The following is a 25,205-nucleotide window of genomic DNA, read 5'->3' on the forward strand; positions in this document are numbered from 1 at the left end:
CGCATTTCTAGAGCAGACGTCACGGGCGGGCAAGTTTGGGCTAGCCCATGAGCTAGCCACTGCGATCCTCACGAAAGCGTGAAAATTAATGCGTTGAAAAAATTTGTGCCCCTTATGCGCATCTTAAAATTGCTGCCGCTACCACGCGGCTTACGAGTATTGCCTGAGGCGACAGTGGTTTTATTCGTTCGCTGGACTTAATCGCCGTTTCAGCATTCTCAAAATTCCCGTTCTTCCCTCTGTGTTGCTTGCCGCGGGGACGCGCACAGACTGACGGCTTGCTTCTGTGTGTCGACTCCCGTGGCGTCGCATATCTCCGGACTGTCTGAATCGTGTAACATTCAATCTTTCGTTTGCGAAGCATCATACTTCGGCGCAATGGCGAACCACTTCCTCCCCGATCTCAAGCTTGTCCTGAAGGGCGCCGAACAAGTGGCGAAAGCCCTGTGCGAGCACGGCGCCTCCGAACTTCGACAGTCGTGGCACAATTCGAGCGTCCGGACGGTGGCGAAGAGGGTGACCATGGACGTCGAAGATGTGGTCAGCAACGCCGTAGCCAACCCTCAGAAGGCTGGGGTGAGCGTGTTTTCGATCGTGATCGATAACGAACCATCATTGTCGAGACGTTCCGATGTCCACGGGTGTTAGAGAAACGCATACAGTGCATAACAGCAGAAGAGCTAGCTGGAAGAAAGTTCCAGCACTTCAACCATTACTATACAGAATGCATGCATCCAGTGCATTGCTTATAGAAACCAGCTGAACCCGGAAAACCGTGAATAAAATTGATCGTTTCACATATGCGGCACCTGAAACATGCATGCCCAGTGACTCCAGAAACTTACCTTACATAAGACATACTGGCAAAAACAGTAAATGAGAAACGCCCACATTAACTCTTTGCAGAACAGGTCTTGCCAAAAGGTGACCCAAGACATGAGCAACACGTTTTAAACCTCACTAGGATTTTGGTTTAGGATTCTGAGGAATAAACTTACCGTGCCTACTTCTGGATGTGCCCCAATGAGATGTTGCCTGTGCACAGTTGTTCATGCTGCAGGCTGCACAATTTTGCATGTTAACCTGCCATTCAAAACAGACTTGTACGTAACGAACTCCATGTAATCACTTTTAACCAATCGCGTTTATTGGTAGTTCTGTAGTTTAACAATTACTATTGTTTACATGATAACACTCCCTTTAATTCCATTGCTTTTTTCAGTAACCGATTACATGTAACCAGTTACATTTTTCACGAAAAAAGCTCTGACAGGTGACGCAGCTTTGAGAACTTAAATTTGGTGGGAACTACAGAGTCCAAAGAGATGAAAGCATGTATATGGATTACCTCCTTCCCACATTTAGCCTCCTGCAGTTGTGCAATCACCTGAACATGGCAGGCTTGCAGATTTGCGCACATGTCTTAAAGATCTGAGCTCCGAGCTTTTCTCACATCATAAATATCTCTTGAAACTTATTGTGCGCAACAAACAGGGACGAAGAATAGAAGAAACACAAGGACGAGCGCTTTCTAACAACTGGTTTTATTTTTGAAGAACCACCATAAATATCTCTCCCTTTCCCCTAGAAGCAATTATAGGTGGCCTTCATAGGTGGTAAAAGAGCTGCTGCTCAATTCTTCTTTGCTTAGTGCAGTCTGTGACTTCTCTGATATAAACAGAAGTTTTTGGCAGGCAAACTCAGGTTTCTATCTGTCACAGCAAAGCTTTAACCTCTAGTCGGTCGAAATTTTTCGTGTAAGCTTGCGCAGTGCTCACACAAAAATGTGGGCCAATCCCGGAGGTAGTGCAAAGAAGTGGGAAGCGTTTCTTGGAGAACCACACAGTATGCTGTGCTGTCATCGCGTGACGTGACGTGATGAAGTCATCAGATTACGTCATCTGGTGATATCATAACATGACAGTGCTGTTATTCTCGTATATTCAAATTACAATCCGAAGCTATCATGTCTGCAGCTTGCGTCTAGGTCGTACCTTACTATTTCTCAGACACAGTTTGCTTTGGGAAATTTAATTAGTTCAGTAAGGCACTTGTACTTGGTGGAGGGCCTAGAGGAATGTGCATGTATTATGCTTTACTTCCTCACACATGCATGCACGTGTGACGTATGTCGCTTGTGGTGGTGGTGGTGCTTGTCTAACCTTGTCTAACGTCGACAACAGCTTGGCTATACATCCACTTTCACAGGGTGGAATGGAGGCAGATCTTTTTTTATATATATTACGTGTTTCATATACACCTATTTTTGTAATTGTGACACACACACAGTATTTCTAGGGTAGCATTACATTCATATACATTAACATCTGGAGACCTTTTCAAGGAACATGAACATTTGCTCACTTCCTTTACAATAAGTTGTTTAAGCCTAAATGGCTAATGAGCGATGGACGCCTAGAGAAGGTCTGCAAGATATTGTCCACCATATTGAAATGGCTCAATAGCTATGGCCACTTCAGACATTGTTGCCAAGTGAGCACCTAATACAGTTTTTCTGTTTTTCAATGGCCCTGTCGCGAACACCTTCCCCTAGCTCCAGCAACAATGAAGCATTATGCTTCATAGAGAACCCAGATCCGAGCATCTCGGTATTGAGTAATCACAATCGTTTGGGAGAAGTGTCCAGATATTACTACACAGCCCTTCTCTCCAGCACACGCTGAGCAAGTTTTCATTGTCGTTGAAGATGTGTCCACAAGAAAAAGAGGGAAGATTAGTGAATAAGATTTTGAAAAAGAATACTTCGTGAAGAAAACAACGTGTGAAGGGCTGGAACGGATGTATTGAAAGAACCAGACCAGCTCGTTTTATTTGCTGTTTATGTGCAATGTTAATCAAAGTAGGGGGAAAGTAATGTTGAAATAATCATTTACATTTAGTAACTGCTCAATTACTTTCATGGACAGTAATTAGTAATCATAGCCAATTACATTTTTGAACAAGTAATTGTAATCAGTTACCTTTTTTCTGTGATGTGTACAAGTCTGATTCAGAACAGTTGTCGTTTACTGTGATTAGCTTCGTTGAGGTCCATTGAGGTCTACTGAGTGTCCATTGTGTCAGCATGATTATTCACTCAGTGAGTGCATGCCTTTACGAGCACTTGCATTGTGAACGTCATGTAGTGTCATTGCTATCGTCACCTGAAATTGCCTATAGATGACAAGAGCTCAATACTTCCGATATGGTTGACAGTACTTACATCCTCTCCTCACTGCTAGAGTTCTTGCGCAGGCATATGACAAAGTAAAAAAAGTGATGAAGTTAACCTGGTTTGTGACTAGTTGGTTTCCTTACGCACATATATGGGCAAGAGAGAGAGAAAAAGAAGCTAGTACAAACAATTCATTCGTACGGGAGAAGGAGCAAGGCACAGCCCATGTTGCCTTCGCAGTGAGAGATCATTTATGTCTAAGTAAGGATGGAGAGATTGGCTTGAGAGGGATTCCTCTAGCCAGCTACTATGTGCTTGGAAAAGGGTGACGGATGACAATTTGGTGGGAGGTTAGTTTAATAGGCGACGATGAGAACAGGAAGAAATGTGTTATGTACTATTCTCACGGAATGAAACACGTCAGTTGAAGCATAACAAATATGTAATGTGCTTTCGTTTCCAGCATCTCCAGTTCATGTTACATTGGCTTCGTTTTGGCCCTTATGCTTAGGTCTAAGCCCCTGGCACCTTCAGTGACCAGATGCATTACGACCTGACGTCACTTTCGAGTAAGTGCACTTATTGGGTGTTTTGCTTTAAAACTTCTCCGTTGCGTTTCATTCCATAGTTATATGAGTACAAAGGGTCTAACAGCTCACTTTAACATTTGGAGTTTAAGTCAGTGCTGCTTATGAAACATATTGCCTTCAAGTACCTAAGCACTGCCTGTTGGGGCTCACACATACCTATCTCTTCTTACAGTTAGAAGCTACAAAAGCTGTCTCCGAGACCGTGCAGAGGTTGTCCATGGTACCCGAGGGCATCAAGCAGTTTACGGTGCACGCGATCCAGCATGCACGGCATCAAGATGCCCACGCAGTGGATGCGTCTAAGAAGCCACCGTGGGATGGCTTACAAGACGAAACCCATCTTGGCTACACGTCTAGCACCATTCCAGAGGTGTCTGCAGCCTACACCAAGCATGGCAGGAACGTCGATGTGGCAGCTGGCACTGTGCTAGAAACCCCCACGGTGTACAGCCAGCATGTCGGCAGCGCCGACACTATGCCCAGTCCAACCACGAGCGGCGTTGCTTCGTCAACACTGGACAGACCCGTTTCGCCAGTAGAGCCAAGCGTAACAACGGAACAAAAGCCCGATGCCCAGTTTATACAGCAGCGACCCGTCTCTTCTGGAAGCGCACCGGTGAAACCACATTTCGTGACCACAAGTTATAAACCAATGGTGAGTCTATGTATTAAATATAAAAGAGTATGCTGCTCTCAAGAAGGATATGAATCAAGGATCCTGCAGATCCCATGCATTGTGGGAATCAGTTTAAGCGAAAGTCCTATGTTCACTCTGCAGATGCGACCCAATGACATCATCGCTTGCGCCAACCAATCGGCACGTGCTAATAGCTCTCCTCTGGCTTTACTCCTCTCTGCGCCATCCCCGTCTCACTGCTCACACCCTCCTCTCCACAGTCTAGCGACCACCACCAGTCACCGTACCAAAACCTGCTGGAAGCCACAAGGAAGGCTTCTGGCAGATAAGTTATGTGAAAGCCCACAAGGCCGAGGAAGGTTAATAAAAGGGAAAATTGCCATCCACCCAACTGTAGCATGCAACTGTAGGATAAAGCTTCCTTTGTAGCTGCGTGCTACCATTGGATGCTAGGGTCAGGAAAATGCCAAGTTTTCTATTTGGGAAAGAAAGCTTCTCCTTAAAAGCAAGCTCCACAGCAACCCAATCCAAACCCTAACTACAGCATCAAAAGCTGCCCGACACCACGAAGAAAATATTGCTTTAAAATAAATTAAGAGGCCATGTGCCACTTGTAATGAGTCGAGATGATGATTGTGGTTCTTTGTGGCCGTGTTTTGTGCAAAGAAGTTGACCGTCAGTAGTGCATTTCCTGTAACATGCATCGGCAAATTCTTGGGCATGAGCTAGTCTGAATTGCCACTTACAACGGGGAGTTCCTCTGTGATGGCAAAACAGCATCACTGCATCAAGTGCAGTGCGCCTCTGCTACAGCTGATTGGATTAATCGTGAAGCCGTGGTGATCTGTTGCCAGCGTTGCAACTTTGCAATGCGTGCGCTGTAAGAGTGCTAATTTGAATACTGTTCTTTTGCTTTGTGACTTTATCAGGACTGGCGATTTCTCTTGCAGCTGACTGAGCACTCCAAGGCCTCAAAAGTGCCTGCTTCAAGAGTCGGAAGGCTCATTTCATACGGAGGTAACCACTTGTATATATAGTTTCCTGGCACATTGAATGTTGCACAAATTTGAGCAAAGCCAAGTTGCATGGCTCTTCTGGATAAACTACTACAATGGAATCTTGTCATGACAAAGTCATTTTTGTGCATCTGGGACAGAAATGACATTGTTGTTACATGGTTCTGGCACAAAAATACCACTGGTATATCCTACCCTTGTTATAAGTGTGCATGCTTGTATTGCAAAAACATATGTCTCAGTCCGGTCTGTGCAAAATATATGCAAGTGTGATGCCTCCTACAGGCTGGAAAGGGGTCTCTTAACATAATAATAATAATATATAGTTGACTTTATTTCCATCCAGACAGTGATGAGGCAGAGAGAGAGAGAAAACCTTGAAATGGCTTGACTAGCTCACCCACCCCCTGGGAAAAAGCACACATATACACACATACATACACCTGCATACACATACACCTGCATTTCTTGTTTAGCTATTGAACAGGGGTTAGCGTACGTCACATTGAGTATTGAAATAAGCTAGAGTAGTTAATGACAAGTCTAGGCTGTTTCATACAAAAACTAAACACCATAGTTACGCTAGTCAGCATGATCAAAGCATCTTACTAGTAAGTATAGCTACTTATCAATGTTGATAACCATTTGTGGTTGGCTGTGCTGTTACATAGCACATGAACAATGCTGGACTACAACCATTCAATCAGATGGGATCTGCACAAGCAAGACATTAATGCGGGTCAGGAATGTGCCACTTCAATTTGCTCTTTCTGAGCATTTGACAAATTTGCTGCCAGAATAGATATTCTGAGTTGCCAAGTGAAGTAATGTTACTTTTGCTGTAACCAGTACTGTTTGGTAGGATCTTGCATTTTGGTTCCATTACATATATAGAATACTCATTGAAATAAAGCATGGCTAACAAGATTGCAGATTTACTTCATAATCTTTTATATAGTTCATTATATTCATGCTCATTATATCATTGTGCAATGGTTGCTCATTTCCTTCTTAAACTCCACACATACAGGAGGGACATAATTTGCATATGTTACCTGCACACTTCATCCTGGACAGATCAGAAGCATCTCTTTTCTGCAGTGATGCTAGGACAAAAAGTTTTATAGATAGAAGATAATTTTTTCAGGAATGGTATGGTGACTCCATCTGTCATTGTTAGGGTGGAATGTAGTGCACGCCAAGTTGTCTTGTTGCTGTGAAATCTGTGCTTTTTGGTCTCGCATGGCAGTAAACAATCTGTACTTCTGATTTATTCAGGATAACATAGGCAAGTAGCGCACTGTGAAATGCCACTTCCTCCACATAATTTGAGCACGAAGAGGCCAGCAGTTTAGCCAGAAGCAGGTACACATGGCTCAATTGGCTCAAGAAATCCGATAGCAGCAGACTCTTTTTACCATCCCCATCACTCACATATGCACACATACACTAGAGAAGGCACAGCACTAATTTGTCAGCCTCAGAGTCTTGGGCCTGATTCACACAGCTGTCATCCACATCGTCGTCATCATTGCACCGGCGTCCATCAGGAGTGAGCGTTTCCTTGCCAGTTTCTTCTCAAATACGGAATGCTAGCGAAGCTGGCTGATGCTCCTGACTTTGTTTAGAAGAAACCAGTGAGGAAAGTCTCTATCCTGACAAGGACCAATGCCGTGACAGTGATGGGACAGGACGGATGACGGCTGTGTGTATCGGGCCTCACACTACTCAGTGATGCTATCCACTGCCAAATTAAAAGCTGACCAAGGAAAGCGAAGTGTCAAGTGCTATGGGGCAAATGCCCTAACGCATTTCATACTGAATAGGAATGCCCCATAGCACTGTCTTCTCCACACATTTTGACACCCTCCCTTTCCTACACCTCGGAGAGCTGGATTGCTTTGCTGCTTGTTAGGGCTTGTTGTTACGAAATATTTTTTTTTCAATTTGTATCGTTATGCAACATTTATTGATTTGCACGTTGTAATAATTTTGAATTATACACTCCTCTTTTTCTCTATTACATTTGCAGTGTTTCGAAATTCTGTTTATGAAACAGTGTTTCAATTTGTATTTGCCACTCTCTATGCATTATATAGGTGCTTTACTCATCATGCATTCCTACTTTCTATTACATTTTTCCGGAGCTTTTCCTACTCCTTCGTCTTTATTGTATTTTCTTTTTTGTATGTACCTTTCACCTCCTGCCTGGGCCTTCTAAGGCCTGCAGTATTCCTAAATAAATAAATAATAAAATATAATAGCTACGCCCTACATCATGGCCACCATTGGTGGGACACACAAAACACTCCAAGGGTCCGGAACGAACTCCAACAGCACAAGACTCGGACCAAAATGCATTTAGAAATGAAGTTTCTCTATCTCCCTATAATTATTAAACAAAGTGCTCTCTTGCCACATTTTGTTTCATTAACTTGTTTATCTTGACTAAGAGAATATCTACATGGGTTGTAGCCAGTCTGTGCGTATTTAATGAAATTCTTTATTTACTTTATTTTCATAGCTTAACCACTGAGTATGTGCCAGTAGGTGTGTACCCTTTCTTGGTCAGTCCTCTAGAACGGGCATGTCCCACTACGGCTCCTACGTAAAACTCGTCAAACCGAAGGAACAAAGCAACAAATAATATAACGCAGCATCTGCGAGCTGAAATTCTGCTACAGTTGTGTTGCAACAAAGTATCGATTGCGTAATTGTCCCGAAATGTCAAAATATAGCCAGTCTGCAATCACCATTTTTGAGGATCATCTTATATATTACTTTTTGCTGCCTTTGCCGAAAAGTTGTTTAACAGTCAGCGTGATCCGATTTTTCGGACTCCTTAGGTGGCGCAAGAACGGCCGAAAAATCGAATAGTCCAAAGAATGAATGCACACTTTTTACGACTCCCAAGGGCCGAAATCGCCACAGGCACACCCTAAGTAGCTCTGAGGGTCTCCAGTACACTCATTAGGTGTATCGGTGCTCATACTATGACAGGCAACGGCAGATGCACGCATGTATAATTAAAGAAATACTGTGTCCCATGACAGTGGCCCTGTTCCAGTCTTGGTATGTGCCGCGGCCGCAATACATTGAATATGCTTAACCGCGTAACATTGCCGTATTGTGATGAAGCTGATCTTTGGGAATCTGCATTTTGCAACACTTGACCCTCACCGTACTTTCTGCGCATCGAAGCTGTCCGCAGGGATGACGAAGGCAAAATCGGCGCCATTGCTCACAGCGGCGAATTCTTTCAGTTAAAAACACAGCACTGAACTGCAGGAAGCTTGGTATTGAATGTCGAAGTAGCTAGGCCTAGTGTTGCCGTGGTGCCTACGGCTGCCAGTGGATCAGCGTGGTTAGACACTGCGAGATAATACAAATGGTGGTGTTGGTGGCTTCGCGTAATGCTGTTTCAGACCTGCGGTCACGGCAAAAAGCCAGGAAAATTGGGTGGCACAGGTCTTCAGCATACAAAATTTCAGATGTCCTTACATATTGGCTCTGTAGGATATGGTGCTACGAAAGCCCGAATTATCGGTGTCCGAATTATTGGGCATGTCCAAAAAATCTATCATTGACGTATTCGCTTGTCATCTGCCCGTTGTCCATGCAACTAGGTCTTGCTGCTGGACTGGGCCTAGGGGCGCTTGCGGAAGTGACCCGACGGACCCTGGGCATGACGGACTCAAAGACGGACATCGGCTCAGCTGTGTTGAATTCTGACAACCCGTTCCTGACCCAGGCAAACATCAGCCGCATTGTGGACACGCTCTGCAAGGTCCGCGGAGCCGCACTAAAGATTGGTCAGGTCCTCAGCATTCAGGGTGGGTGCTTCACTTTCACACTTCCCAACTGCTTATTTGGCATTGTTCAATTTCACCATAGCACTTTTGAATTCTACAGTATTGGAATTTTTCTTTAGCCATTTAGAAAAGGTGCAGCCATCCTATCAGCCAAACAGAGCTGATAATATGGCGGAATTTAACAGTGTCCATGAATAGCATTCCTGTCCTGATGGTCTCCCCAAACTACAGAGTTACACAACTACAAACAGTTAAGTACATACAATAAGTTTCACGAGCCACTATGCGGCATCTTCACAAAGAAGGATTGTACGCATTCATTTAACTAACAGTATGTTGTATGGCAAACTGCGCAGTCAAAAAGAAAGCTTTCAGAAATGGCCAGGAAACCATGATGTCCCTGCCCCCCAAGTTATAGTGAACACAAAATCAGCAGACTTCAGTGATTTTCCCAGCTCCGAACTTATTTACTTGGAAGGCAGCAGGCACTGATGGCCGAGGGCATAATCTCAAGAACAGCTTCTGCGTTGCGATGCATGCGCTATCATCTTCATTTGTTACACTGCTGCCTGCGGCGGCCTCTGAAATAAATGCACAGATGCCACTGTTCTCATGGCACTTCCACACTGAGATATTTGGTGCCTAGAGTGGCACGGAATCCAATTCGGTGGAGAAAAATTCCGCTGAGAAGGTCCTCTCCATACCAGTTGCTTCCACACCGATTTCTCCCACCATTTTTGCCATGGCACTCTGCAAATGGCATCTCGACACGATGTGAGAAAACTGGGGGGAAAAAAAGTTATTCAGACCCGACGCATTGTTGGAACTGAGAAGCAAAGCTTTCATGAACCAGCAAGGCAAAATGACTCGTGACAAAAAAATTCAGTGCCAACATTTAAGTCTATGCATGCTCGGCTGGGCAGATTGTGCTTGCAGTCAAAAACCGCCCACTCTCTCCCTGTTTCCACAGAATTTCAAAAGCCATAGCAGTAGCTCCAGCTGTGCAAAAGGCAAGCAATGTGAATCACAGAGCAGGAGGTTCTGTGCCACCCCAGAGGTCGAATGTCCCAGAGTGAATGAGCCATCAGAGCCTGCATGTCATACATACACTTCAATTCACAGTTATAGGGAACACCACACTTAGCTAATACAACTGGAACATTTCTTGCTTTTATAAAAAAGTTGAGTGGCTGATGTAATCAATTAGACATCCATTTACATAGATAAAGAATTAGTGTGTGATTCTTTATGCCAGGTCTCAGTGATAATCAATGGCAGAACACTATATGTTCTGTTTAACGGTGTACCACAGTGTACATTCTGTTACACTGTACTGTTGAAATTTCTGTATTTGTGCAAGTTGCTTCTACTACATTCTTTTCCTCTTTTTCAGATAATACACTCATCAGTCCCCAAATCCAGGCAATATTTGAGCGTGTCAGGCACTCTGCAGACTTCATGCCTGAGTGGCAAATGGAGGTGAGTCCAAAAAGCAACAATCATGGGATCGCCACGTCATGCACTGCGTCGGCTATGTTGTAATTGACTGCTAATTTCTGCTGCAACTGCTCAGAAGGGCTTTTTTTTTACACTCCCTTCCAGAGCAGGCAGTCAAAATTTTTTCCCATGTTGTCTGCATAAATATAAGCATTTAGATTTACAAGTAACTACCTTTGTAATCTAGGCTTCATTGTGATCCTCAATAGAAGGATTTGTCAGGAAATGTAGTACCCCTCGAATAAAAATTTTCTGCAAAAAAAAGACAAAGCTTCCCTCACAGAAGTAATTGAATGTACTTTAGAAGCATCAACTTGATCCCCCAACTCCCTTTTTATCCTAAATTTTAGCCCTCAAGTTAGATTTGGGTGCCAACATCCTTGCCCCCGTGCTTGCACCATAACAGACCTTCAGTCGTTCTCCATCAAGACAAACATCAAGTGGAATAATCTGCCTACAAGTGCTATCCTTCATGTCAACCCTGCTCACTTCAAGTTGCTGTTGAGTCGCTTCACAGCAAAGCTGTATATGGCTAGGGTGCCATGCATTTTTATTCTCCGTGAACAAAAACTATCATTATCAATGGCTCATATCCCCGTAAGCATTCGTACACCCCTAAGCAAGCAAAATATGCAATGGCTCAAAGTCTCCTAATGCAGAGGCTACAAGCACTGAGCAAAGTGAAGTGAACAGTGCTCAAATTCTTTCTAATTGCACATACAACATACAGAATAGCATGTCAAAACTGTCCTCATCAATGGCTCATCAATGGCTCATACAATGGCTCTCCCCCCCCCCCCTTGAGCAAGAGCTCACACCCCGTAAGCAAGCAAAAAATGCAATGACTCATAGTCCCATAAAGTTCATGGCTACTGAGTTTGCATGGATTAGCTGTGATGGCACTACCCATGTCATCATCAGTGATTTCAGTGTGGATGTGTTGGTGCCAAAAAGGGAGCGGTTTACGCAATTACTCATAGTCCTCTAAAGTTCGTGGCTACTCACTTTGCGTGAATTAGCTGCGATGACACTACCCCTGTTGTTATTGGTGATTCAAATGTGGTTCAGCCGGTGCCAAAAAGGGAACGGTTTATGCATTCAGTGTTGCTGACACATCCCTTGCAATTCCACACCAATCCGGCCCAACCGACCACCCAGCAACATGCCTGCATTGATTTGACATTATCAAAGTATGTGATTGCAGTTGTGAGTGAAATAATGATCACCGATCAAGACAATACATGAGTGTGCGTACCTTCTGTCGCGATGACCACCCATCAAGACAACAAGTTCATACCTTTGTTCAAAATTATGTGTCACTTCCATGTCGTGTGCTAAACAGCTTCGCTGGTCAACCACGTTCACAGATTGAAATGGCTCATTATTATAATTATTTTATTTAGTGTCCTTCGTTTTTGGGCAAAATCTGACAAGTCCTGATTTTTTGCACCCCGATCAAGTTTTATGAAAATTGGGTTAAATCTGATTTCTTTCCTAACTTCATCCCAAAGTGAACTCTGTAAAGGACGAGTTTAATGAGTATGTTCCGTAACGAAGTCAGTGAAAAGCACTCATGTACTGGCCCACTGGCAGGACGACACCGCCTGCTACTTCAACCTAGCCATCGCAGCAGCGATGTTGCTCTGCATTGCGAACGATACCTAGTTGTTATGTTGAGAGACCATTTTTGGGGACAAGGGACATTCCAAACTCTGTCTGACAGGTCTGCAGTGGACATAGAACTGATCAAAAATGCAAAGAATAATGTACATCATCAAGGGTTTGTAATTACGAGCATCACACCTCTTGCGAAGCATATTTGTGTGTGCCATTGATCGTGCTTTTCTTCCGTGTGGTAGAACAAGTGCGTGTAGTACGAACTAAGTGGGAAATTGTCAAGCACACCTCTATTTGTTCTTGTTTGTGTGGCTTGTTTAAACAGTGCTAAATGTGCCTGCCAACAAAGATTTGAATACTATTTGTCACATCACTTGTGAGCAGCTCCCCTTGTCACTAAACGCTCCTGTGAGTGATTTCTCTTGTTTAAATAAAATAAGTATGTTCAAAAAAATACCCCTGCCCATGTTAACTGTGTGTGAAAGTTGCCAGGACAATCCCAAACTTCGGGCCACCGGACAACAAAAATGCCAGATTTCTCCCGTTTTCTTCATTAAAGGTAACAGCCAATTATGAGAAATTTAAATCTTAGAACTTAATTGTACTTAATTTGTGTTCTCACCCACTTCTCAATAAAACACTTTCTGCAGGGTCCTTGAGGTACTTGAAATAAATAAATAAATAAATAAATAAATAAATAAATAAATAAATAAATAAATAAATAAATAAAGACTTATGGTTCTGATTTCAGTCAACAGTAAATTTACTTTGTTGTCAGGCTTGTGACTCATGGCGAAAAATGAAAACAAAAGGTATTGTATTTGTGCGAATATTCACTGAACTGATGTTCAGCACAAGCCTTCTTGACCCCCCTCCCCTCTCCTGTTCAGAGGGTGATGGTGCAAGAATTCGGACCCGACTGGGAATCAAAGGTGGCATCGTTCGAACGCAAGCCGTTTGCGGCAGCCTCCATCGGCCAAGTTCATCATGCCACTCTGCACGATGGCAGAGCAGTGGCAGTAAAAATTCAGGTGTGCCTTTTTCTCTCTCTCTTGATGAATGAGTGTGTTCTTGTCTGAGCATTGAAGCTCAGCATCATCATAAGCTTGGTTAGTCCATGAGATGAAGACGACCTCGAAATGCCAGGTTTACTCACAGCTGCTCCTCTTTTTCAGTGGTATAATTTATAATTATAAACAGCCTTAATATAGCAAAATAACTGTATTATGAACAGTGCAATCTCTATGCAGTGTTTGCTCACACCTACAAATTAAACGCCGTTTGAAAAATTTGGCGATTATGCGAGTGACTAGTTGAAATGGTTACCTTTCTTGATCTGAAACTGTGATTGACAGCTTAATATTGCCGTGTTTCTTGGTCAGTTCCTTTATATATAAATTTGTCACTCTGCTTCAACGTCAAAAGGAGAAATGAATGCCCCCAAACCTAAGGTGAGCTGTTTGCTTGCAGTATCCCGGTGTAGCCAAAGGAATCAACAGCGACATCAACAACCTCATGGCCATACTCAAGTACTGGGACATAATCCCAAAAGGTGAGGAAGCGCGCCATTCTACATTTGTCTCAAGCTGGTACAGCAGTGTTAAAATGGCCCTGAAGCACTTTTGAACACCGAAAGAAATGTTGCCAATCTGTGAATAAATTAGCCATATATTCTTGCACTGCATGCAGCGGGAAATTAACAGTCCCGTGTCAAAAGCAGCGTAAAATCGCTTGCTCTCGCTTCCGCAATGTCGTCGTGCAACGTTATTGCAGGCAGCTGAACCCACATCAGCTACTGGCTGATTTCGGGATCGTGAAAACATTCTCAGTAATGCAATTATTGCTCATTTGAGTTAAATAAATCTATATGCCTGCGATCCCAGAAAGACAGAAGAACCACTTCATCTTTGCTCTGCCAGTCTAAACATGACAGTCGTGCATTGCTGCGTCTGCTGCGTGTGGCCTCTGAGATGAAAAGATTAGCATAGATACCACGGCCACCACAGGGTGCCACCAGAAGCCGTCTCGCATTCAACTTTTGGGTGGGGGCCAATGGTGCATTCCTCCCTTGAGCCCCCTTGCCATCTCCGTTGTGTAGCTTCCAGCATGCTAGTAGACATGCAATGAAGCAAAAAGCCACTGATTGGTCTAATTACGATGTCTAAAGCGTTACGTTTTGGGCGAGTTGGTTGTACATGGTTGTTATTATACTTTTGCGCGCGCAAAGACAGGACGTCGAACGAAGAAGGGACACACAACACGGTGTCTAACTTCACTTGTGCTTGAAGGGTTCGAGAAATTATTTCGGCAGAATATTCGTGAGCCAACGTAAATTAATATTGATGTCATTCTATAACTAGTTAGAAAAGTGTTTTGGGGCCTCTTTAAGGATGCATATTCATCATCATCATTAGCCTCATTTATATTGGCCGTAGGGTAAGGCCTCTCACACCAATCTCGTTAAGTGCCCCTGCCTTGTGTCAGCTGACTACACCCTGTTCCTCCAAATTTCCTAGCCTCTTCACACCACCTGATTTCTCCACCATCTTGACCTGCATCTCCTTTCTTTTGCCATCGACTGTGTTATGATATGTTCAGATTACAGTTGTAAATCTTGCAAACTGAATATTGGTAGTATTGATGACACTGGGTGTTAGTATCGCTCCAATAGTAACCACTGCTGGTCATTCACATAGCCAATCGTGTACCTTATGCATAGTATTATGCACGTCCAATCAAAATTCAAGGTGACCAATCGATGCGCATGCGGTCAGAGAGGTCACAGAAGCAAACGAATTCACACTTAAACCTTGATGTAAAGAAGGTGGGCTTTAGTTCTAAAATTCAGAATCTAAAATTCTAAATTCTATTCTAAAATTCTAAATATTCTAAAAGACTAAAGGTAACTAAAGAACAAAGAAAATTAGCAATTTTCTTTGTTGTGTTGTAATTTTCTTATATTGAAATTCTACCTTTTTGCAAGTAAGAACAATTGCCAATGAACTTTTCTTCCATGGAAGGAGCCACAATTTTTCCTGAATTATGAGGCAATCAGAAAAAGCAAATCTGAATGGGAAGAAATTTTTTTAACTTGAGAGTCGGCTACAAAAGATACGGCTTTGTGCCATGTTGACAATACCTTTACATCGGCGGCAGGAAGCGAAGCCATCCATGCTTTTACGTCCACTCCACCCCTGCAGCTGATGCTGTTGCCCGCGGAGGGACCAGGGTATCATGAAAAGCAAACGCAGTGGGGAGCAAATGCTTCGTCTGCATCTCGCTTCAACGTGTCTCCAAAACTCGAGATTGCGCAACCTCCTGTACGAAATGTTCTGGAAGACGGCGTACATGGTGCCACATCATCTGAGCACCACCCAATCTTTGCACATGCGGCTGATGTTACCTCTGAAACAGGTCACGCAGGCTGTGTACGCGGTGCATCCATGCGCAGCCACGGCCGCACAAGAAAGGGAGACGTGCGCCAGCTTGCCCTCCGCCCCCCACTTCCTCCCCTCTTGCGCGCTCGATCGCGTCACAGGGAGCTCACTCCCCTTCCCCACTTTCCCCTTGCTCATGCACGAAGATGGTGCTCGTCCAACCATCATCCTTCTCGGCTCAGCCGCATGCTTTCACTCGCGCCCAAAGCACACAGCGCGCAGGCCACAATGTATAGGATCTCATCGCACTTGGACTTTGTACGGAACATATTATGCTGCTCCGCTACAGCAGTCGCTCTTGGTCAGCACTTGCACGCGATTTGAGAGCCCCGTTTGCAAGCAGCCGCTTCTAATTCAACCATTTGACCATCCGTGTACATGGAAGTTTTCATTTATTGTCCCAGTATTCCTTCGCAACGGCAGTGAAATTTCGTTATATTGAAATCCTGTGTAAGCACACATTATATTGAGGGATCTAAAAAGGCAAGGAATAACTTTTAAATCAATAAAGCATACGATCGGAAGTCACTAACGAGACAGTCTCAATTGTAGTTGACATCTATATAAAATGAAGCATTACGTGAATCTTTGCAGCAGAAAACGCCGACGTACGTCATGCTGGCAGGGCTCAAGCGACCCGAGACACACATTGCTGTTCTTACGGCTTCTAGCTGAGCATTTTGGCAGGAAGTCTTGACGCGGCCACTTGGCACAAATTGTTGCCGTGTGCGTCGAGCCGGTAGGGCCCAAGCCACCTGAGACGCACATTATCGTTTTCCTATTGCGTAGCGTCTTAAGGCTGCCGCAGAAAAACCAAACGAACTCAAGCTGCTAGACGCCGCCGAAATACAATGCCTACGATGCCGCCAGAGTGATACAGGACGCTGACTTTGTGGCTCCCGCAGAACAGAATGTAGTTGTGTTCTTTGCGTTTGCACTTGCGAAATGTCTGCACACTACATACATTGTCTGAATGTAGCCTTACTAGATCTAACATAGCACTGGCGATCTCCTTTGTAGTATGCACTATATGACCTGCTCAGCTCTACTTTTCTTTTTTTTTCTTTAGTCTCCCTGGAATACCAGCTGCACCCACTTGCTCTCTAACCCCACACTGCTATCTTCCTATCTCTCTTAATTAACATGTTGCCTATCAGTTAAGGCACAGGAAGACAGTGGTATGAATTACAGAGCACTTGGTGGTAGCCTATATGTTAGAGATTCGAAAAATACAGTTGGGCAGGTGATACAATGCATAGAGCACATAATTGGTTGCTCCATTAGAATAACACAGTCGGCACCAAAGGAAAGGAAGTGCCGTCAAGGATGACAGAGAAATTAAGTGCTGTGATATGAGATTAGTAAATATGTGGACATAGGATGGATGAGTCAGCTGGCGATGTGGACAAAATGTGTGGCCGCGTGGGCGCCGTATCATGAAAATGATCTGCAATGTGAACAAAGTGCACGCCCGGGCGAGCGCTGTATCTTGAAAGCGAGCTGCGATGTGGGCAAAGTGTGTCCAGTGCAGGTAGCTTCGTATGTGGTGTGCTGTGCTTTTGACGTTTAGTTCACATTGAAGCGAGAGACAGCGCAAAGGTCGTCACTTGCTGCTGCTGCCGTGCTTATCTAGCTTAATTTGCTATCGCAATCAATGCTTCGCCTTTCGGGCGAAACTGCGACTTTCTTTGTATGTTTTTTACTTTGGACGTTCGTCACTCACTCTTTGCAATAAATTTGTTAGACATCACGACGAAAGTTTCGGAAGTGAGGCATCTCGGATATTACGGACTTTGCATAAAACAGACATGTTTTGCTGGAATATCAGGGTTCATTGTAACGAGAATCGACTGTAGTAGTAGTATTGGCGCACTAGTGTCAACTTAACAGCATAGCTTGTAGTGCTATGTAGACTTAAGATCAATGCTTGGAAATGGTTCCTTAGAGAGTGTTCTGGCATTACTGCAGGCATGTACATTGACAATGTCGTATCCGTGGCCCGCCGGGAACTCACCTGGGAAGTAGACTACGTGCGGGAGGCCGAGTGTGCCAAGAAGTTCAAGTATGTGCATGGCTCATACCTATGATTTATTTTTTCCTGCCACGTTTTGATCTTTTTCTTCTGAGAGAGAAAGAACAAAGAAATTGTAGATTGTCTCATGCCTTTTTTTTTTTTTCGAATCTGATTTGTCCACAGGAAACTGGTGGAGCCATATCCTGAATACTATGTCCCAGATGTCATCGACGAATTGTCGACAGGCCAGGTGTACACGATGGAGCTCATCACGGGGACCCCTGTAGACAAGCTCGTCGACGCTTCGCAGGAACTGAGGAACAAGGCAAGTTATCCACTTGCCCATTTTATCTCGTGTGTTAGCAAAGCATGAAGAAACATTTGAGACTGTGCCTCCTTTCTGTGCTAGTGAATGCAGTGAGACGAGTCCTGTTGTATAATTCCTGACGGCACATCCAAATAGCTCTAATTTATAGCTAGCCACATGCATTTCTATACAGTGTCTCATGTATAATGGTAGCAAAGTGGGAGCTACAGCTGGCATCATCCAATAAGGAGTGCGACTACGTGAACCCATTGTGCCCCTTCGCCATGGAGCACCATCTGCCCTCGCAAGTGCACAGTGCGGCGTGAAACTTTCCTGTCGACAACAAACTTAGCCCCGTCGCCTCGGCCAATTCAATGAAAGTGAAGAGATACGAAAAAAGAAGGGGGTGGGGAGGGGACATGTGTTAGCATCTGGTAAGTAAATCGAACTTGCGAGCTACGGTTATTGCTTGAAAATCTTCCTCAGGTAGGCTGAAAATTGGCATCTTCGACAGAAGACGGCATGTGTTCGGCGCATTCACTGTCCCCTAAGCTCCGCTGAGACAGAGGCTGCCACTGAATAGATTGCTATTGGGGCCGTTAAATTGGCCAGGTGCATGCGTGCCGACTGGTCAACTTCGAATTATCCAGCAAAGGCCAACTTTAGAATCGAAGTGACGAAAGTTTGGACACATAGAAATGCATAGGCTGGTGCCTATGCATTTCTATGGGCCCAAACTGTTTGTGGCATGAATGGCCATAGAACGAAGAATGTACTACTTTGTAGCACAGTCCTGAATGCCAAGCAGAGGCTCGTAACCTTGACTTCACCGCCAAGAAATTGTGAGACAGACCATGGCAGTCATGGAAATGACTTGTCTATGCACGTCACAGTACAGTCGAGCCTTGTCATAACAAAGCTGCACTTGACATGAAAACAACTTTGTTGTACCAACATTCGTTATTGGCATAACGCATTATTCTTTAAATGCTGGAATTGGTGAGAAACATCTTAGATCTGTATTCGATAATTTGTTATATTCCTGCTCGTTATATTGGTGTTCAACTGTAGCACATGGACAAAGGTGACGTGGCAGTGTGACTGCAGTGTGACCTGAGCTGTGTCACATGTGCTTACATGAACTTAGTGTCCTCCAGGACTCCCCTCAAATCCAGTTTGAACTCACGTGGTTGGTTCATGGGCTGCACAATGTACTTACACTTTGGCTCAGTGCATCTGTTCTATTTCACTAGGCAGCCTCATCATCTGGAGTAATGTAATAGAAATATGGCGAGACAAATCACTCCATTGATCTCTCTCTCTCTCTCTCTCTCTCTTTGGTTGGAGAGGATGTGCATGCTGTGTGTCAACAAATAGGAGATAAATGAAGTGTGCACCCTACTCCAATATAAGAGGAATGGGTTTGTATAGATCGGGAGACGTGATGGGTCACTTCGGTCCACAGGTCAGTTACAACATGCTGAAGCTGTGCCTGCTGGAGCTGTACGACTTCAACTTCATGCAGACGGATCCCAACTGGTCAAACTTCTTCTACAACAGTGACACTGACCAGGCAAGCAGTTCCCATTACTGGCCTTGTAGTGATGTGCTGGTATTGTATCTGTGCCTCACATGAGTGTGAAAGTGAATGTTGATTATATTGTGTTGGTGCTAAAAAGCCACCTCCGAGCATAAGCCACCTTTGCGCGTAAATCCATATTGCTCGCCTTGTACCACCCGGCTTCAGCGGTACCAGGACAAGCAGAGAAACAACGCACTGTTGAATAACAAGCACAACCACAATTATTCCTGACAGAGGATTTGCTTGGAAGCAGGCTAGGTACTACCGATACGTTTGCCGGCATTCTTTGGCCATGCTAATTTCGATGCCCCTTGCCTTGTTCGTGGATGTCTAACAGGCGCAGGCTCTGCGGCCATGTGATGGTCTACGTTTGCAACCCGTTTGTAAGAGGGTTGCACCACTGGCAGGGAAGCTGCATGGCTCTGAGCATGGGAAGAGAGAAAGAAGGTGTTTGCTCTCCTCGTTTCTGTGGTATACATAGGAGCACAGGAAAAATATGAACCGTCGTAATTATCACATGACCCATTCTTCATTCCCCGCTCTGACACTTAGCCAGCACTACCTTAGTAATATAGAAGGCAAATATTCAGTGGGAAGGAGACACGGACTTTACTTTGTTCTGTGTCATCGCATGGCCGGCCAGGCATCCGCAGCATACCGATGCACAATGAAGTGGAGGGAAGAGACTATTGGCAGGAAGGAGCGATTGTTTATTCCAGTGAATGCTATTCTATCTCTGTTAGGGGATGTGGTGCAGCGTGTGTATGCAGATGTTGTTGCTAGACTAAAAAGGTATAATTAGCTAGCGTTGGCATGCTCCACATGAATACCATTGCATGGTTACAACACCTAAAGTTAGAGGGAGTAACACTTTATTTTCTTAATAGTGTCATAAACTTGAGAGAAGTTCAGTCTTTGCACTAAGCCTAGTAATGACAACCTCATAGAGTTGTGTCTAGTAATTCTTGTGAGGAATTTGTGATGATCAGCAGAGAAGTGCCAACATGTAAACTCTGTGTGCAGCTCATGCTCCTAGACTTCGGTGCGTGCCGGGAATTTGATAAGAGCTTTGTGGACAAGTACATGCGGGTGATCAAGGCAGCAGCCGACTGTGATGAAGCCAAGGTGCTCGCATATTCCAAAGATCTCGGCTTTCTCACCGGCTACGAAGCCAAGGTAAGCCCTTATAGTGCACATAAAAACAAACATACAAAAAAATCTGGTGGAAGCCGTCTCACAATCAATTTCAACATTTCTGCGATTAGCATTGAAGTGTTGACACACGGTATCGAAACTCTATGTATGCATGAGGTACATATGCAGCCCCGACGCTCCGTCACGCTTTCCTCGGGACATACTGCGCCATCTAGTGCTGCCTCAGCGTGGCACATGTGTGATTATGTACTGTTCAGACAACATTGAATATTTACCGCACGGGTTGGACTTCGCTCTCCGCCGGATAAATTTTAATAATTTTTTTGTCATTGAAGAGCACCGCCTAACCACTGGCACATACCCAGTGATGCAAGTCGGCGTCAAAAGAGGTTCATTGAAGAGCGGCATATACCAAACTGCACATAGCTAGAGACCCAAGTCGGCGTGAAAGGCATTCATTGATGAATGGGACATGCCCATTGAGCTAAGTTGGCGCGAAACAGGTTTATTGAGGAACGGCACATAGTTCAGTGGCACACACCCACTCGCCCGTATTGACGTCAAAGAGGTGCAATGAACTGTGGCACATACCTAGCTTCACATACCCAGTGATCCAGATTGGGACGAATGAAGATCGTGAATGAGGGACGAATGAATGAAGTTCACTTAAGAGCAGCACATACAAAGCAACACAATTTGGCGTGAAATGGGTTAAGTGACGAGTGTCACACATGCAGTGTCACACACCCGTGACCCGAGCTAGCCCGATCATTGTTTTCGAACCCGGTCTCCTCATTACAGCAGTGCAATGCTGTACCCCAGTACTCACCTACGGGGCAGAAACCTGGAGGCTTACGAAAAGGGTTTTACTCAAATTGAGGACGACGCAACGAGCTATGGAAAGAAGAATGATAGGTGTAATGTTAAAGGATAAGAAAAGAGAAGATTGGCTGAGGGAACAAACGCGAGTTAATGACATCTTAGTTGAAATCAAGAAAAAGAAATGGGCATGGGCAGGACATGTAATGAGGAGGGAGGATAACCGATGGTCATTAAGGGTTACGGACTGGATCCCAAGGGAAGGGAAGCGTAGCAGGGGGCGACAGAAAGTTAAGTGGGCGGATGAGATTAAGAAGTTTGCAGGGACGGCATGGCCACAATTAGTACATGACCGGGGTTGTTGGAGAAGTATGGGAGAGGCCTTTGCCCTGCAGTGGGCGTAACCAGGCTGATGATGATGATGAATTCTGTAACCACCAGACCATGCACTACCCAGTGACCAAAGTGGATGAAGTATCCTAATTATGCTTATCGCATTAAAAGGCAGCACTTAAATGCTTGGCACTTGGAACCAATTGAGAATGAGTGTGTGCAGTTTGCCATCCTCGAGGCTTGGCCAAGACAAAGGTTGCGACAGTGATACAATGCGAGTTGTACTGAGCTCGCACAGGGTTTTGAGCCAGTTTCCAAGTCCTTTAAGTGCAATTACCTGTGTAGTAGCTGCTGCATCTTTAAATTAAATCATGTGAAAGTGCAGCCTTTGGAACTTAAAACAATTCAAAACCATTCAGAGTGGTATTATCATGTGCCCGTTTGCAGCAAATCTGCCAGGGAGTGTACAATCACAAAATATTGAGTATTCCAATTATTTTTGTTTTTCAGGTGACATTGCTATCTCTCCAAGTTTATTGTGATTGCCGAAATGCCAGTAAATGCACCCTGTGGCTAGTACTATTAGTTTTCTCGCAGTGTATAGAGAAACTACACAAAAGTGCATCTTCAATGTCGCAAAGCGCAACACTGAAAAGACGCAGCCATGCTACGGTCACATTCAGTGCAGGAAAAAGGAAAGCTTTCGCAAACTTTATGGCTATGCATTTTCTCAGAATTGTTACAAATGAAGTGTTTCCAGAAGCTACATGGGAAAGATTATTCTTCAAAGCAGCAAGCAGCTAACAAGTGTCGTCTGCTTTTTCCTGCATTATGCATTTATACGCCTTTTTGTTTACAAACGTACATATTGCTGTACACAAAATAATGGAATACCAGAGATATAGATGGAAGCACTAGCTTCAGTGATGATACAATTTAGAAAGTGCTTCCAAAAGTTATACAGCAACCGTTATAACTTGGAGCAGTAAACAACGAAGTAGTATCATATATGCCCTTCCTTTGCTTGCATCATGGGCCTGCATAATCTTGTTTACAAATGTGTTATTTGTCTTAACATATCGCTATGTATGAAATAATGGAATGCCAGTAATGTAGACAGGAGCATTAGCAATTGTGTCAAGATAGTTTTTATGGTTCAACACATGCAGGTGATGCAGAAGGCGCACGTCGACGCGGTCATGATTCTGGGTGAAGCGTTCTCCAAGGACGGCCCCTTCGACTTTGGGACACAGAACACGACACGCCGGATACAGAACCTGGTGCCCGTGATGCTGCAGCACCGGCTGACACCGCCTCCCGAAGAGACGTACTCGTTGCATCGAAAGATGTCCGGGATATTCCTGCTCTGCGCCAAGTTGCGCGCCAACATCAACTGCAAGAAAATGTTTGACGAGACCTACGCTCGATACCGATTCGAGAGCTGATGCATCGTACATTGGCGATGCGGGTCGACGGTACTAGTGTAGCATAAGGAATGGTCCTCGTAAGGCTTAGGTCCGCATTCACGGATTTCGAGTACTGGATCATTGGATTGTTGTGACAAGACATGCCACCCATGCTGTTGTGATAGTCAATTCTTTACGAGTATTTGCCGCAAGTGACCCTGTGAGTGCGTCAATAGACCCTTTTCCTTATTCTCAAGTGCGCTTCATCGCAATGCACGTTCAGTCAACTAATGGCGGCACTGGTCATAGTTCGATTGAAGACGAGGTGTTTGCTGCTTATGCTGGCATTAGTTAGGCTAATCACCTTGCAGGAAAGCTAACGTTATAATTAAGAAGCTAGTCCATTATGATTGCTTTTTAGGTAAACAATGGCACCTGCCTCCCACAGGACGTCTGCATTCATAGCTCTGAAGTGGAGTGTGCAGGTAACACTATTTTGTAGCTACGGCACGTTCAGATTTTGCAATGTGGACAGTTGCACCGATATGCATGCAGTAATCCTCCCAAAGCAAGTAACCATTGCCTTTTGAACACGATGCTTTTATAAGTATAGTCTGCGATTGAAGCAATTGTCTTACGTATGCAGTGTCCTTTGAAACTACTATGGCATTAAGTCTGAAAGCTTGTTGCAAGTATGTGAAGCCGAAGCTTTTGGCAGCTGTCCCACGTTTAATGAAAGTGCCGCACTTTTTCCAATGCGATACTGTTTCTAATTAACGTTTTCATGTGATCAGTGATGATCAACCAGCTAGTCATAGTAGAACTGTATATTTTGGGCACATAACCCACCACAACTGCGTATAACCCGCACCCTCAATTACAAAAGCCCGGAGAGAAAAAAATATATACATATATCTGCGCGTATAATCCGCGGAAACCACTGCGTACAACACTCAAATGTTCGCAAGAACAGTCTCCACTCGCAGATGCACAACTTGTCCATGTTGTATCTTTGGCCAGAGGCTCAGCTCCCCCATTCTTCGGCCATGCTGACGATGCTGGACTCACGTGCGGGACATTATCACGGACGACTCAGTCACAGGACATGAATCTGATCACTTGGCAGCTAGCACCCTTGCCCGCACGACAGCATATGACAGCGCACATGGAGAAGCCCTCACATGGACAACGACGGCAGAGCACATGCGACCGAGCCGAAAATCCCAACGGTGATTTGGCTCACCGCCGTATCGCAAAGCATTTCGCGCAGACCAAGGGAGCGTCATGGGTGCAGGCGACTCACCAGTTTGCCGGCGCAGAATGCGCTAACTACTTAAACGCAAAATGGCGACCTGTAAAGAGAAGAGGAATGGGCGACCATGAAAGAGGGGAGCTTCAACATGCAGGAGTGGGGTTCCCGAGAATATAACGAAACGTTGAATGGCGCAGAATCTTGCCTTGAAGTGTAGCTTCACAGCAGCGCAGTGCGCGTTGCCGTGAAGCCACACTTCAAGGCAAGATTTACATACAACCCTCACTGCCCACTTTACTGTAAGAATTTTTTTTATGCGGGTTATACGCACAAAAGTGCGGTACTTTGACTTGCTTGGCAAGCATTGCTGCATCGGCGAGTAAAAAACAACACCAAGAAGGCAGCGGCAAAGAATTTGCAAATAGTCTGTGCCATTTGTAAGCAGTGTAGGCCATATCCACAACACACCTTGACTTTTCCGAAAGCAGTGTCACTAACTGGTATAGTCAATGCACCTTTGACATTCCTTGGCTATATTAAAGTTACTTCATTATTA

The 25,205-nt window shown here is 44.6% G+C and overlaps 1 protein-coding gene across 1 annotated transcript; it reads left to right on the forward strand.

Moving 5' to 3' along the window:
• On the forward strand, positions 1 to 25,205 carry Coq8 (ubiquinone biosynthesis protein COQ8, mitochondrial). The gene is made up of 12 exons (XM_065455863.1): positions 1 to 576; positions 3,938 to 4,420; positions 5,353 to 5,419; positions 9,045 to 9,251; positions 10,624 to 10,709; positions 13,235 to 13,375; positions 13,815 to 13,896; positions 17,750 to 17,843; positions 17,979 to 18,120; positions 19,568 to 19,675; positions 20,708 to 20,860; positions 23,161 to 25,205. The coding sequence occupies exons 1-12, from the start codon at positions 379 to 381 to the stop codon at positions 23,434 to 23,436; spliced, it is 2,037 nt and encodes a 678-aa protein (XP_065311935.1). The 5' UTR covers positions 1 to 378; the 3' UTR covers positions 23,437 to 25,205.

The sequence above is a fragment of the Dermacentor albipictus genome, chromosome 7 (genome assembly GCF_038994185.2).
Source record: "Dermacentor albipictus isolate Rhodes 1998 colony chromosome 7, USDA_Dalb.pri_finalv2, whole genome shotgun sequence".
In the NCBI taxonomy this organism is placed as follows: Eukaryota; Metazoa; Arthropoda; class Arachnida; order Ixodida; family Ixodidae; genus Dermacentor; species Dermacentor albipictus.

Coding starts and splice junctions, on each gene's coding strand:
- Coq8 (XM_065455863.1), top strand. CDS start 379: ATGGCGAACCACTTCCTCCCCGATCTCAAGCTTGTCCTGAAGGGCGCC. Junction 13,376..13,814: donor CAGTGGCAGTAAAAATTCAG/GTGTGCCTTTTT, acceptor GTTTGCTTGCAG/TATCCCGGTGTAGCCAAAGG. Junction 13,897..17,749: donor CTGGGACATAATCCCAAAAG/GTGAGGAAGCGC, acceptor GCATTACTGCAG/GCATGTACATTGACAATGTC.